The sequence below is a fragment of the Brachycentrus maculatus genome, unplaced genomic scaffold (assembly GCF_059751285.1).
Source record: "Brachycentrus maculatus isolate JH-2025_06_01 unplaced genomic scaffold, ASM5975128v1 h1tg000024l, whole genome shotgun sequence".
In the NCBI taxonomy this organism is placed as follows: Eukaryota; Metazoa; Arthropoda; class Insecta; order Trichoptera; family Brachycentridae; genus Brachycentrus; species Brachycentrus maculatus.
In genome coordinates this window covers 878,001-894,396 of record NW_028280778.1, presented here as the reverse complement: position 1 = coordinate 894,396, position 16,396 = coordinate 878,001, and the positions used below count along the sequence as shown (strand labels likewise).

Below are 16,396 nucleotides of genomic sequence, written 5' to 3'. Positions count from 1 at the left end.
TAGTACCTTCGTGCGATCATTTTGTCAGTTAGTGAACAGTCAACGATTACAGGCGCTATCAGAAAATTCTTTAGTTTTTAGACTACCGACCAAAATTACACAGAAGACGATTAGATAAGGGATAATCGTTTTACTGCTACGAATATTATCGATTTCTATTGCTTTGTAATTTGATTAATATGCATACTTTTGATATACATGTAATCTTATCATTTAATTTTGGATTTTAAACATACTTTTCTAGTTAATAACAGTAAAATAAACGTAAATTTTAATTGAGAAAAAAACTAACTAACTGACAGGCGCCGTATTGTAGCTGGGTACAGGCTCGTCTGCGAAACTGGCGTCGCGAGCTCGATTCCCGCCAATTGCAAAATAAATTCAAGAAAGATTTATTTTGCAATTGATCTGGGTGTTTGTGATATATTTTCCTCGTTTACCTATCCCTCCCTATCCATACTATCCTACCTGCAAACAGACCTTGAAAAAGGCTTTGTGGGTAATTCCTTAAAAAGTAAAAAATAAAATTTTGCCGCATTCCCGCGAAGGTAGGCAGCAAGAATATAACGCCACACCACTCTTGTCTTTGCAAATAATCTTGGCCTCTTCCACATTCATGCATCTCCTCATACATACCTGCCGAGTAATTCGACTTCTAACCTGAACGCATTCAAGAATTTCAAATACTTGTCATGCCAAGTTTTCCTCAGTCTTCTTCTGCTCTTATTTCCAATTAAATTCGCCTCATTAATTTATTTTAACGTTCTTTTTCGTCTCATTCGTTCCGCATGTCAAAACCATCTCAACAATCCTTTCTTATTTTTATGGATAATGCTTATCTCGCAGTCTTGCATTATTTCCTTATTTCACCATTCGAACATCCATCATACATTGTTTTATCGTACAGCCGTCTGGGAGATCGCATTTCGACTACTTTCGTTCTTCTTTTTCAAACTCCATGCTTCACTTCGTGTGAAATAACGCAAACTAGTTAGAAAATTACGTTCAGGTGTACCTGTCATATCAAATGGCAGCAATTTTAAACCTTTCTCAAAGCAGTACTTTTAAATTATTATAAATTAATTATAATACCGTGCAGAAAAATACCAAACTTTTTGCAGGGAAGAAAAACGTTTTTGTTAAATTTAATTATTATAATTTGACGAAAATATTTACAAACTTAACAAAAAGACGATATTAAGAGACGCACCATATAGACGGTTTCAGTCAATTAAGCCGACTTATCGGTCATTTTACCGATTAATCGATTAATTATTTTAATTATAAAACAAAAAATATCCTGTATTTAAGGCGAGACAATCAATAGCCAGCAACTTAATTTTCTTTTTTTAATACCGTTTTTGTATTTAAAAAATATGTTTTCTTAGAAATAAGTACATGGTCTTAAAAACCAAACAGTTATTGAAAGGTATGGAGTAAAAAAACGAAAAACACATATTTATTTGCCAAGTTCCAATATACGCATGTATATTCTTAGAAAGTGTATTTTTTTAAATTTAAAAATGAAAATTTTTAAAAAAATTTAAAAAAAAACACTACTTTGTATATTTGAGAGTATACTCTTAAATAATAAATAATTAATAATAATAAATAAATAATTACAATTAGTAAGTTTTTTATGTATTAATTCAATAATTATTTGAAGTTTAAATGTAGACTACGATGCACACAAGATAATGTAGACAAGAAATTGGTTTTCTCTTTATAAATATTATTCGTATCTGAAAAAATAAAATACTTTTCAAATAGTTGGCAAGCCGAACCTGTGATCGGCGTATCTTTTAAAATCCTAAAATAACAAAATTCATAGATATATTGATCAAACTCGTAACAACTAATATCTCGTATGCATGAGTTCACAATAGCCATCTATAGTGGGATGAGAAAAACTTATATTAAGACTCTTTCTAACAATATGTGAAATCCGAACCCTGGATTATATTCACAGACGTGAGAAACGCTTGAAAACATTATATTTCATTTAATTTAGCTTATAATTTGACCAGTTATTTACAACATTTTGAGTGTGTCCAAATACTTGTTCCCAAATCTAAATTATCTCCAATTAGGAGTTATTTTTTAAATTATTATTTGACAAAAAATAACTCTAATAGGAGAAAATACATACTTGTGAACAGGTATATAATTAAATGTAACATTGTTTTAAAATCACTATAAATATATTATGTTTATAGTGATTTCAAAACCAAGTTATATTTTAATTAAAAAATGGAAAATCACAAAGTTAGTGCTTCAAATATAAATTATATTGTGAACAAGTATTTGAATACACCCAAAATGTTGTTCTTTGTAAAATTAATTAACATTGTTTTCACCACTTTTTTATTAATACAATTCAACCTATCGGTTTCGACAATATGTTGTCATCATCGGGGTTTATTTTAAATCAAAAACATTCAAATACTCTCACCAAAAACTTCCACACACTCCATAAAAATCCTAAATTTAGTATTTTTTATAGAGTGTGTGGAAGTTTTTGGTGAGAGTATTTTAATGTTTTTGATTTCAAATAAACCCTGATGATGACAATGTATTGTTGAAACCGGTAGGTTGAATTGTATTAATTAAAAAAGTGGTGAAAACAAAGTTAATTAATTTTTAAAGATGTTATAAAATGTGCCACAAGGTATCTGCGGAAAACATTAAAGAAAAAGAAAACTAAATGTTGTTATTATTATTCACATTATATATTTGGCCATTTCTTCTTGTGAGTTGGTTGAGAAGCCTCGAGGCAGAGGGAATTTCTAAGAATTTGATGCAGTGCAATTATATTTCTCTAAGGGGCCGTTACATTAGCAACTCAAACTTAATGGCACGGCCGAGCCAATAAGAAATATAAGAAATGTAGTATTCAACCCTTCCCGGCAAAACACTGTAGGCGCCAATTTGAGGGGCATCATTTAGGAACATTGTAAGCATCACAATTGCCCACTTGTAATAGAAAGTATCTATGTAATAGTAACAGTTTTTGACATCTCAACTTAGATGAAGAAGAAGATGGAAGTATGGGTATTTACAGGGCTTACGACCAGTCATAGGCTAGTTTAAATCATCATTTTATAGATGTGTAATATTCACCATTCTACCCATGATTAATAACAATTTTACTAACTCATTTTTTTTCATTATTATCCAAATAAATCATATAATTCGCACGTCATTTCAGGTGTGAGTTCTCGGTAGCATCAATGGTTGATTTGAGCTGAGAAAAAATTGAGTAGCGTGGTTGTCAATTACGATCACTTAAAACAGCATATGACGGGTCGTAAGCCCTATAATTACCTAGACTTTCGTATACTTCTGCTTCAATGTTGAAGTTCGCCTAAGTCAGCCAAATGCCAGGTTGTGAGCTCTGTAATGCCCAGACTTTCAACTTCTTTCGTATAACAACGATAGATTCTTTGTCTCTATAATGATTTATGAAAAATATATTTTTTTTGTATTGATTTAACTCCGACAGGTATTCAATACATTAATCATATTTGTCATAATTATTCAGTGATTTGAAAAAAACAATTTTGTGAGGTTTCAGTCAGAATTTCAGATCATTCAGGACGTATCACAAAGTTCGCACCCTGAAAAACCGTGTATAAAAATATCATATATCTTAAATTGCTTAAGCCTCACAAAAACGTAACAAAAATATTTAATAATAATTGAACAAGTTTAACGAGTAAAATAAATATGTAACCCAGAAAGAAAATAATATATTCACAGTTCACAGGTACTTTGAAATGTAATTAAATTATTTACAACATTTTGAGTGTAACCAAATACTTGTTCACAAATCTGGATTATCTCTTGTCATGGGAAGTATTTTTCATATATATTTTTTGGTTTTAAACCAGCCTATGACGGTCGTCAGCCCCGTAAATGTCCAGAATTCCATATTATTCATCATGTTTGATGAGATATCAACAAATTATTTGTAATAAAATTACTTGATTTTATTCATTCACCTTGTTATCTTGCGTATATGTGAATACATCCCATATACGTGATGAAATGTGTGTGATTGAAATCCAGGATTTGGACATCACATGCTAATATGAGAGTTTCTGCTTAATATAAAGCTTCTTTACATCTCACCAATAGATGTCTCTAGTGAAGTTCTAGTGATTCAAGAACAAGGTTTCATAATTGGTTCATATATACAGAACTTCCAAGAATTTGAGTAGTGTGGTTGTCAATAATGGGTAGAATTGGTGAATGTTACACGTGTGTAAAGTAATCACTTAAACCAGCCTATGACGGTCGTCAGCCCCGTAAATGCCCAGACTTCCATATTCTTCTTCATCTTTGATGAGATGTCAAAAAAAATTATGAATACAACCCATTGACATACAGGTAGTGCATAATTTCCATATTTCATAAATGTAAGAAATTTCCAGACTTCAATATCGATCCGATATTTCTTAAAAACATTTCTTATAAAGATTTTATCATAAAATAATTTTAAAGGGGTTATACTATTTTTTTTAATCGAATTCACTATTTGGTGATTATGTTTTTGTATAAAAATTAACTATAAAAAACTATTTTTCCGTGTCAATTGTGAATTTAAGCAGTCATTAGTGTTTGCCAGAACAGAGATGAGCTACACACGTGTTGAACATTGATAGACGTTATATTACGAGTATGTTATGTTGTCATTATTGCTCGCATCCCATTAAAGTCATTATTGTATGAATACATGTATGTACCTATATTAGTCACATAAACAATTACATATGCTCCAAAATCTTAATACTTATGTATGTAAAATGTGTCTATTAGATGGTTTAATTTATCAAATATTTTATAACTACATAAATAATACAAACGTCATGGGAATTGTCTAAAACATTCGCTTATCACATTTTGAATGTGACCAAAATATAAGCTTTTTAAAAATTTTAAATAACAATAATTAATTTTATGGCCATATCTTACCATTTTTATATACGAAAAGTAAAAACATACTTATTAAGTACTTAAAATCCGTTTAAAGTATGTATCCGTTCATGTAATTCATGAGTGAAAATTCTAGCCAAAAAAGGCGCATTTGATCGAATAAAGTTATAACATAAAAAATAAATAGCATATTTTTCGTATCCTTTGATTTTTATTCCACGTTTTTAATGCATTATTAACATTAAAAACTTACATGTTCATTTGAAAAACACATGCTTATAAGTTTTAAATTTATTATTTTCATACATTACCGTCATCTGTGAGTCAGTAGCGAAGTAACGTATATAAAATAACGCTCTCTTGCGCTCGAAGCGCCAAGTAGCCGAAGCTTGTATGTTCATAATTATATTTGACTCGCGCATGTTCGTGGAAAATTATAATAAAATAAAATAATAAAACTTTTACATTTTGGTATTGAACATGTACCAAAACACTTGTTCGATTACACCATATAAAATAAACAAAGGTTACAATATAACTACAATAACACCTCGCTCTTCTTCTTTTTTTAACCTTTCTTCCCTCCCAATAGTGCATGTGGCACTTCATCGTTTCGATTTTTACATATGGACAATTTGTTCAATCCTACGCTTCAGATCAGAGTGACGATTATGATGATGATGCTTTGATGTGTACTTACAAAATACATACATGTATAAATTTATATATTTTGATTTGTATACCAATCATTCTGCTGGTCCCTACCATCACTCCAATGGTGCATAGGGTACCGGGGTCGGATCAATGCGGTGTTTACTCGATTGTGATTATATGACGGTAGGATGATCAGACTTATGTATATAAGAGTGGAATATGTTTGACGCGAGGCAGATGATGTAAGTGAAGCATCCAAGGGTTGCATTTCTGCTATATGGGTAAGGAAATGGAGAAGGAATAGTAGGTACGATTATAGAGGTAAAGGAAAATAGCTTATGAAAAGTTATAAGATGCCTCTGAACGTGGAACTTTAGCGTTGACTTGGTCACTTCAGTTTTTAATTTCAGCATTGACTTATTGTTTAATTTTTATACTTATTATATGGTTATACTTATTACACGACGGTTTTTAGATTATTTTTAATTGTTAACCTACAGTTGAATTTTTGTGATATTTTATTATTTTTTTAAATATTCTGTTGGTTTTCCAATAATAAATAAATATAAAAATATAAATATTGGCTAGGGCACTCGAAGATGCATGCCGTGTTAGTTACTAATTTACCAATGCATAGTGATAAAATTATCATCCTTCGATCTGTTCAAAACATATTTTTTTAATGCTTTTTGTTAATATATTGAGGCACAATTGGTTATTTTTTTTATAAACCAAACTTGAAAAAGCTGTATACTTGTTTCCTTTAGTTGTTTTTTGTTAAATCGATACTTAATTTTCTCTAAATCCAGGTAACATTTTACGTAACGGATTTTTTTCTTAAAACGCCGTTATTGAATTGAAAAAATATAATTTTATTCGAAGTAGTTATATGGTTTTGAAAGGAAAAGAGTTATTGGAAGGTTAGGAGCTAAAAAATCATTGATATATTTTCTAAATATGTATTTGTATTCTTTAAAAAAATATCATTACGTTTTTTTTTAATTGGGCGTAGAAAGACGTGTTTCACCTACGGCGGTCGGCCGGTGAATGAATTCTGTCTTGCGTTGAATCCCCTTAACTGCTATTCCACCAAGAAATGTCAGTACGATGTTTTTTGTGAAATAAGTAATACGATTCTAATTATATTTTATAAGTAAATTTTCTACAACATCTTACGTCGGTAATTTTTAATCTAGATTTAGTATTGAATATTCATATTATGGTAAATTTCACTGAGTATGTGAGTTGTCCAAAATACGTTTTTTGAATATCAATAAAAATTAAATAATATCACGTAAGACGTCACGATTGATTATCCTTGAGGCGAACGTAAAAAAGAGTGGTATTTTTAAATATTTTTACTATTCGGTAAAATAAATGACAGTATTAAAAAGGAAAAAGTATTCACAAACGTGTCTAAAAATAACATTCAATGCCACGTTACAGTCGCGGGCAAAAAACTTGGACTGCCTTTATTTATAAATCATATATGTTATTAATGAAAACTACCGATGTTTTAATTCAATTCAATAAAAAGTGGATACCTACTTTTATCCATTAGTTCATTTGAACAATAAACGGTTTCAACGCTCCCAAATCACGTTCAATCCAACTTCAAAAATACAAACAAACAAAAAACATGTTTATAATTAGATTAGAAAATCGGGGACAAAATGACGTGCGGCTCTCAGCGTAGCCGAACGCTTAATTCATTAAATTAAAGCAAGTAAGGCATTAATATAATACTTCTACAGTCTGGTTATTAATTCCGCGATTGTACATTATATTTCTACTCGACGAAGAGAAACTACAAGGTCATTAAATCACATAATATAAAAAGGAAATATGAGAAGAGCACTTTATACAAAAACTAGATGATTTTATGATGCATTTCCTCAATGTAAATATCAAATGACGCTTTTTTTATAAAGAGATACTGACTTTTAATAAAAATAACGTACGAGTAGATCTGAATATGTTGTATTATCTAGTAATCGGTGTGTCAACAGAACGTTCAATAATGTGGCATACAAACCGGAAAAAAATCGTTATCATACTGTACATACTAACAAGGAGAATGTCAAACTGTGATGTTTTATAATAAATATATTTATATCAGGGGGCTCTTTTTTTAGAGGTATATAAATTCAAATTTCCCGCAGCAAATAGATGGTGGCACCCGCCGTGAGGCATGTTGCGCCATCTTGATGAAACCACAGCTCTGTTCCATCAATGGCATTCAACTGAGAAACGAACAAGTCAGTTATTATGGTATCGTAGCGGTCTCCATGAAGAAGATAATGATGATGAAGATAACACACATACTCGTATATACAGGTATGTGTTTTATCTTCATCGTAAATTGCATGGTGGCACGGTGATCAGCCTGCGCGTCTTGTACCAGTCCAGAGTGATATAAATGAATATGAGAGTGAAAATCACCCGTATATACATATTTTGACACCCCTAGGAATCGATCCCGGGACCTCCAGCACGGTGGCTAAACGCACTGAACACTACTCTACGAAGGTGGACGCTACGATGCAACGCCCTATGCATCATTGGTTTGCGGATAAGGGTAAAAAGAATAAATCTAACAATGCCTCTTTCTATATTCATATCTCCACATATGTACATACATAGATGGAGAAAATTATGGAAGTCTGAGTATTGGAGCCTACGATCCGTCATAGTCTGGTTTACATGATCACTTTATACACGTGTAGCATTCACTATTCTAAGGAAGTTGTATTTATCCTTCAATTGACACCTTCCTTCACATATTAGTTCCCGCGTTCCCGTCAACATTTTTATTTGAGAAGAAGTTTTTTTTTTATTTGAGTTTTATTTATTTATATGACTCTTTCCGAATTATTTTACACATTACAAGACGTTTTATAAACTTTAAAAAAATGTTTTGACCAGTAACTTTTTTCACAGTATATTGACGTATTTTCACGTGTATACACCAGCCTATGACAGATCATAATTTAACCGTAAATACTCAGACTACATATTTTCTTCATATATCTTGAGACGTCAATGTAAATAACTCCTAAGTGCACAAACCCAGATTTGCGAACAAAGATTCGAACACACTTATCTAACACACGAGTACCTCTTTTAAAGAAGTTTTTGACCGGTTTATTTGTTATATTCTAATAATGATCATAAATAAATAAATAAATAAATAAAACTGTGGTAAGGCCATTTTTGCGACTAGGCAATAACAAAAAAATGTAATAAAAATAGACAGTAGAAAGGATATATTTTGTTTACTTACTATACGAGTATAAATGGTGAATGTTTAGAATCTGTATATAAAAATCGGTATCTTTATTGACGCCTAAAGTGAGATAACATAGTGACCTCAAATTTTTTACGATCCTAAACTATTCAGAAATAAACCTTTTAAATACCTATCCACATATATATATATATATATATATATATATATATATATATATATATATATATATATATATATATATATATATATGTATATATATATATATATATATATATAAATATATACATATATGTATATACATATTTATATATATATATATATATATATATATATATATATATATATATATATATATATATATATATATATATATATATATATATATATATATATATATATATATATATATATATATATATATATATATATATATATAATTCACTGTAATATTAATTCAATATTACCCTGGACTGGTACCTGAAGCGGAGGGCTGATCACCTTTCCTTCATGTGTAAACGATCAAGATAACACTGCGTTTATATGAAGCAGTGCCCTATGCACCATTGGGGTGCGGATAAGGGTTTTATTATATATATATATATATATATATATATATATATATATATATATATATATATATATATATATATATATATATATATATATATATATATATGTGTATATATGTATATATATATATATATATATTTATATATATATATATATATATATATATATATATATATATATATATATATATATATATATATATATATATATATATATATATATATATATATATATATATATATATATATATATGAGATAAATCTCATGATACAAATGAGTTCACAGCAGCTATCTCCGTTGGATTGAGAAAGTTTTTATTTAGCAGGGACCTTTAACTGGATGTATGTAAGATCCGAAACCTGGATTATTTTTACACACTGGAAAACAACTGAAAACATGATTAAAAAATTTTATGCAGCTTATTATTTGACGGGTTAACATTTGCATTGACGTGTACTGCGATTAATAAACCAGCTTATGACAGGTCATAATCTCTGTAAAGACTTCCATATTCTGTTTCTTCATCTCTGTTGAGATTTTCATTTCCATTATTTTAGCTTATAATTTGACCAATTTAAATTTGTTCACAAATCTGGATTATCTAATTATAGTCGTTCTTCATATTATATTTTAATAAAGAAGACTGGACATAGACTTAAATTAGCCTATGACGGTCGTCAGCCCCGTAAATGCCCAGACTTCCATATTCTTCTTCATCTTTGATGAGATGTCAAGAAATAATATGAAGAATTACTCCTATAATTGGAGATAATCCAGACTTGTGAACAAGTATTTGGACACACTCAAAATGTTATCACTTGACCAAATCGAAGAACTCAGAGGAAGACCCGCCTAACCTGAAAATGTCTACTAAAATGTTTTATTGAACTCGTTGTACAATCCCAAGGACGTGTGAAATAAACAAAGTTTTGGTTCCTTGCCAACATCTTGTACATTTCAGCATTTCCCGCCAAAATTACAAAGAAAATCTCTCGCTGGCCTCACAATTTCAGATATCTGTATTACAAAGTTTACATAATAAATTGTCCGCCTCCATAAGATGTTTAGCAACCGTGCTGGAGGTTCCGGGTTCGATTCCCAGAGGGGGGGGGGTTAAAAAAATATTTGTCATTTTACACTCTGATATTTATTTAATATAACCCTGGACTGGTCCCTGAAGCGCAGGAGTAATCACCTTGCCTTAATGTAAGTTACGATTAAGATAACACTGCGTCCATACGATGTAGAGTCCTATGCACCATTGGGTGCGTATAAGGGTTAGAAGAGGACTATCAGGTTTTATAAACACATGAATTAAGGCCCTACTCACAAAAATCGAATTCATTAAGGCCTAGTATTCGTTAAATAGTAACTTAATTTTCTTTGAATCCACTTGACATTTTGATTTGACATTATGATTGTTTTTTTAATACCATTTTTGTAATGAAAAAATTAGTTTTTCGTCGAAATAAATACATGGTTTTTAAAAGAAAAGAGTTATTGAATGATGAGTGAAAAAAAACATACAAAAACAAACAAAAATACGATATGTATTTTTTTTACTGGGCGTGACCTGTCGTCCGGCTCTACGCATTGCGAAAGCTAACTGAATTTCAATATTGCGAGTATGGCCTTAAGGCGTTAATGACCATCCAAGAAGTACATACACGGATCACGAGAGTCTCGTGTGAAACCGGCTTTACATTGGTTACCAAAAAGTCTGCAACACAGCGCTCCGGCGATGCGACGGTCGATGTTATTACATCTGCCGTCAGTAGGGTTGCCAGGTCTTTTAAAAATAACCGAACAGTTAGCAAAAAAGTTTTAATCGTTTATTTATATTATTAACTTAAAATACACAGTACCATTGCACAAGGGCAACTATATTTTTAACAAACTTACCTTACATTTTTTTCTCACTAATGCACGCTTTCAGCAATGTCTTATTTGCTTTAACTGCCCATGCATTTGACGACATCGCTCACTCCTTTCAAGAACGTCATAAATTAAACATGGTCAATTTTCAGTTGTGCATGTTTTCGGAATGCTCAGAAAATGTACTATATCCCAGCAAAAGCGGCATATTTTTAACTTAATATTTACCCGCTACAGGGCAGAAAGTGTTGTTTTTGCATTTTGAAGAAAAGGTATTGTTAAATTATTATTTGAAATATACCAAATATTTTTCAAATGGAGAAAGAATTTGCAGGTTTTAGCTAAAAAGATCTGTTGCACAGTAAAAAGTTCAATAAGTGAAGTGAACAGACTGAAATTACACCGTATACATAATTCAGCCTTAACCATGTCCACACTTAATTTATTACGGCTGTCCTGCACTCTGCTATCCACTGTTTTCATTATCAACGAAGAACTAAATAATCTTTTTGCACTCATTCTCACCCTCTTCACGAAAATATCTTTTGATAGCATTCCAATCAAGCAACAGGCTTTCCACAGCTGGAAACAAAGTTGCCGTCAAACTGTTATATGGCGAAGTACAGCATGATATTATTGATCAGAAAATATTATCGAACCGCCCATACTTCGGTATTTTGGTCATAACGAACACCGAACACGGTGCTAAAATACTGAACGATTCGGTAGAATACCGAACACCTGGCAACACTGGCCGTCAGTCGCTAGTCGCCAGTTGCCGCCTCGTCTTTGCGGCATAAAGTCGCCTCGCCCGCGCTACAGAATACAAAATGGACAAAAAGGACGCGATCTCCTACAGAGATGACACTAGATTCAATGTAAAACTAGTGCGAGAAATCCAAAAACACCGGTGTGTGTACGACAACACATATACGGGATCGATCAAGAAGGATACGAAGCTAGCTTGGGAGGCCATTGTTAAAGCGATGAGTAGTGTGGACAGTGAAAAAATTAACGTTAAAACAGGTGAGCGAATAGTCGTATCAGTGCGGACGCCATGTTGGCTAGCCGATCGCCAGCAACTCGAGATTTTTTTTTTTTTTTTGAATTACCTAACGTCCAAGTGACTCTGAAATCTAGCTACGGCTTATGCAACACCGTGTATCATGTCCCTACTCAGGCTTCAACTTTAAAAGTTTCATAGCCTATGCCTACTTGTGAGTGGATTTACTCTTTATGTTTAAAGTTACTATAATTTCATGTAATTCATGAATGAAAATTCTAGGCAAAAATACTCGCTTAACTCGAGATTAGTGGGTATAGCATTATATATAGCAGTGATAGAAATGCACATGACCGACTAATATTTCAATATTCATGCTTAACCGATTATACATAAGTTTAGTATGTTTTACAAATCAATTTATTCAATTATCAACTTTTACATGATAAACTTACATTTAAGGTGTATATATTAATAACACAGAGTAAGTAAAAAGACTCCTGTTAGTTATAGAAGAATCCCGCTTCGGAATAACGCTTCAGAGACATAGAACAGATAAATATCCGTCGTGATATTGTTCAGCATGGCGGTAGTTTTTCCTACAGGCATAACCATCTTACGTTACTTTTGCGAATAAATTGTAATTTATATTTTTTATTACATATGACGGTTTGAGGGGGGGGGGGGAATATAAAAGTATATATGTATTTGAAAATAATAATAATAACTGTTTCAACATGCTTTTATTTATATACTGCTACTACTGACCCTTATCCCCACCCGATGGTGCATAGGGCACTTCATCATATAAACGCAGGTGTTAACTGTATCTTGATCGTTAACACATTAAGAAAAGGTGATCAGCCTTCCGTTTCAGGCACCAACCAGTCCAGAGTAAAATCTAATAAATATGTGAGTGAAATAAATCGCTTATAATTATTGAATCATGTTTTAGAATATACATAAGTATATTGAAAAAATATTTTCATATATTTTTTTAACTCCTTGTCTTTCAATAATTCTTTTCTTTTCAATGCCATATATTTATTTCGAAGATTAACTTATTTTTTCAATACAAAAACGGTGTTTTAAGAAAAAAATTATTACGCGAATCTGGGTATAGAGAAAATTAAGCTACGACTTAACGAATACTGGGCTTTAATGACGTTATTTTTCAGTTGAATTGCAATATTACTTAGTGCATTCGAAATTAGATGATTATTCGTTTATAATGATCGATATTCACATCACTGTGGGCGAGTCGCCGGTAGAGAATGGTGCATGAAGCGACTGACGCGCCGCTAGACCATAATTATACCACATGTTTTTCTGTTTAAATTTTTAGTCGGACGGTATTGAGAAAGGTCGCGCCGTGTTCCCTTGAACTGTCATACGGAATATTATTGTGAATTATTACACATTGAAGACGTTTTGTTATTAGTTTATCCACATACATAGGGCGTTTGTGCACTACACGGAATTATACGGAATTTTACCGTCCGGTACGTCAGTTACGGTTTTAAAACGATGATTGGCTTGTGCTTTTGTCCATCTTTCTTCGGATCGGTGCGTGAACACGTTGCGCGTAAATTCGATCACGCTAAACTGTCGTAGTCACTTTCATTTTTCAAAACCGGGCTGCCGGATGGTAAAATTCGGTGTAGTGCACAAGCGGCTATACTCGTATATTTTTTTCCCAGCAAAACGCCCGTTAGATAAAGATATTATTAGAATTTTTTCAACTCCTTACCTTTCAATTAATTTCAACTGTTTTATTTTCAGAACCATATATTTATTTCGAAGAAAAACATTTTTTTCCAATACAGAAACGGAAAAAATTATATAACGTCAAATATTACCTGGGTTAAAAGAAACTTAAGTTGCGATTTATCGTAAGTTGGGCCTTAAGGGGATATTCGCAAACGCATAATTCATTCTACCGGAGAGGTCACATGTCTCTTCACGCACGATGATTTTAAAGAGTGCATATTTGATATTTTTGGTTTTTTAGAATAAATATAGAAAAAAAATTTTTTTTTTTCAACTCTTTTCTTTTCAAAACCATATAATTGCTTAAAAGTAAAACTTTTTTATTAGTTCATATTTATCAAATACTGGGCCCAGTGTCCATTAAGTGGGAACTTAATTTTCTCTTAATCCAAGTTACATTTGATGTATTTTTTTCAAACGCCATTTTTGTATATAAAGAGTAAGTTTTTCTTCAAATAAATTTATGGGTTTGAAAAGAAAAGTTATTGAAAGGTAAGGAGTTAAAAAAATATATAAAATTATTTTTTCAATATATATTCTAAAAAAAATTGGGCGTGACCTGGCGACCTGTTATATGCGTTGCCGGAAGCTAACTGTGTTTATTATTGCGAGTATAACCTTAATGTTTTTTTATATTTTCAGTTGAGGCATACAAGAGCAGATGGAAAAACCTTCGATCAGTGTTCACGAGGAAAAGAAAAAACGGAAACAGAAAACATCCCTATTATTTAAATCGACACATGAATTTCTTAATACCGCATTTGAAAAAAACAGTTAAAGCTGATACTCCTGATAATGTCACCGAATCCGATGGGGATCCTCTTTCCCCGGAAATCGATGACTTTAACATCGCAGAAGAAATCATCAAAAACGAGGCCAACGACGATTCCAACAATGACAATACGGACGGCTGGTCCACCGGTGGAGATGACTCCCTGCATGACATAACTGTGGAGGAAACCAAACTGGAAAAGATCATCATACCGACAGCAGATAAGGAAAGAGCACAGTTGAAGCGGGTCAAAATTAAAGAACCTCAAAAAGAAGAAAAGAGAAGTGATCCGGTTCCAAATGAAGACGATTCGAGAAGAATGTTCCTACTGAGTTTAGTGCCAGAAGTGAACGGACTAACTGAAATACAAATGAGAACATTCAAACGCAGAGTTTTAGATTTAATCGATGAAATAAACTCAGATTTTTAAATTGAAATAAATACTAAGTAACAGAAAACTAAAAGAACTGTATTTTACCGAATTTAACAATAATTTTTATCCGCCTCCGTGGCGTCATGGTTAGTGTAATTAGCTACCCTCCTGAAGCGGGTCAAAATGAAAGAACCACCGAGAAATGATCCGATTCCAAATGAAGACGATTCGAGAATAATGTTCCTACTGAGTTTAGTGCCAGAAGTAAACGGACTAATTGAAATACAAATGAGAACATTTAAACCCAGAGTTTTAGATTCAACTAATGAAATAAACTCAGATTTTTAAATAGTAATAAAAAACATTATTTTTTTTTTTTTAATTGTAATTTACTGAACTTTTTGTTGTAAAGGTTAAAGTGTTTAGCCACCATTCTGGAAGTCCCGGGTTCGATTCCCAGGGGGGATCAAATAAATAAAAGTGATTATTTCACTTTAATATTTATTCAAAATTACCCTAGACTGGTACCTTAAGCGAAGGGTTGATCACCTTTCCTGAATGTGTTAACGATCAAAATATTACTGCGTTTATATGATACAGTGCCCTATGCACCATCAGGTTCGGGTAAGGCTTTGAAGGAGAAGCATTTTATTAAACTTAACAACAATTTTTATCCGCCTCCGTGGTGTAATGGTTAGCATGTTTAGCTACCGTGCTGGGGTCCCGGGTTTGATTTTCAGGAGGGGGTGAAAATAAATATTTGTGATTTTAAACTCTAATATTTATTTAATATTACCCTGGATTGGTCCCTGAAGGGCAAGAGTAATCACGTTGCTTTTCTGTGGGGTAACTGTTCATTTGTGGTAAAAACTGATCTCATATACATACAGTAAAACCTTGATATAACGTACCTCTATTTAACGAACTTCGGAAATAACAATGTAAAAAAATTATAACGTCCTGTTAATATTAAACATGCTTAAATTCAGATTTATTTTTAAAAAATATTTTGACCATTCTTTTTTTTAAATAAATTTAACGCGTGGGCGACCAGTGGACTAAATTGAATATGTAACAAGGGCGAGATGCCCGCACTGCAATAAAATTTACACGTGATGAGCCAACATTACCATTTACCTTACATTTTATGTCATTCGCTACGTCTGCATATAAATTAGGTTGAGAAACGAATTA

The 16,396-nt window shown here is 31.8% G+C and overlaps 2 protein-coding genes across 2 annotated transcripts in view; one reads left to right on the top strand and one right to left on the bottom strand.

Annotated features, from left to right (window-relative positions):
- The window catches only part of for (cGMP-dependent protein kinase for), a 245,806-nt gene that overhangs the window by 209,495 nt on the left and 19,915 nt on the right, over positions 1-16,396 (bottom strand). The window lies entirely within an intron of this gene.
- On the top strand, positions 12,058-15,696 carry LOC148313061 (uncharacterized). The gene is made up of 2 exons (XM_088268848.1): positions 12,058-12,310; positions 14,700-15,696. The coding sequence occupies exons 1-2, from the start codon at positions 12,115-12,117 to the stop codon at positions 15,257-15,259; spliced, it is 756 nt and encodes a 251-aa protein (XP_088124974.1). The 5' UTR covers positions 12,058-12,114; the 3' UTR covers positions 15,260-15,696.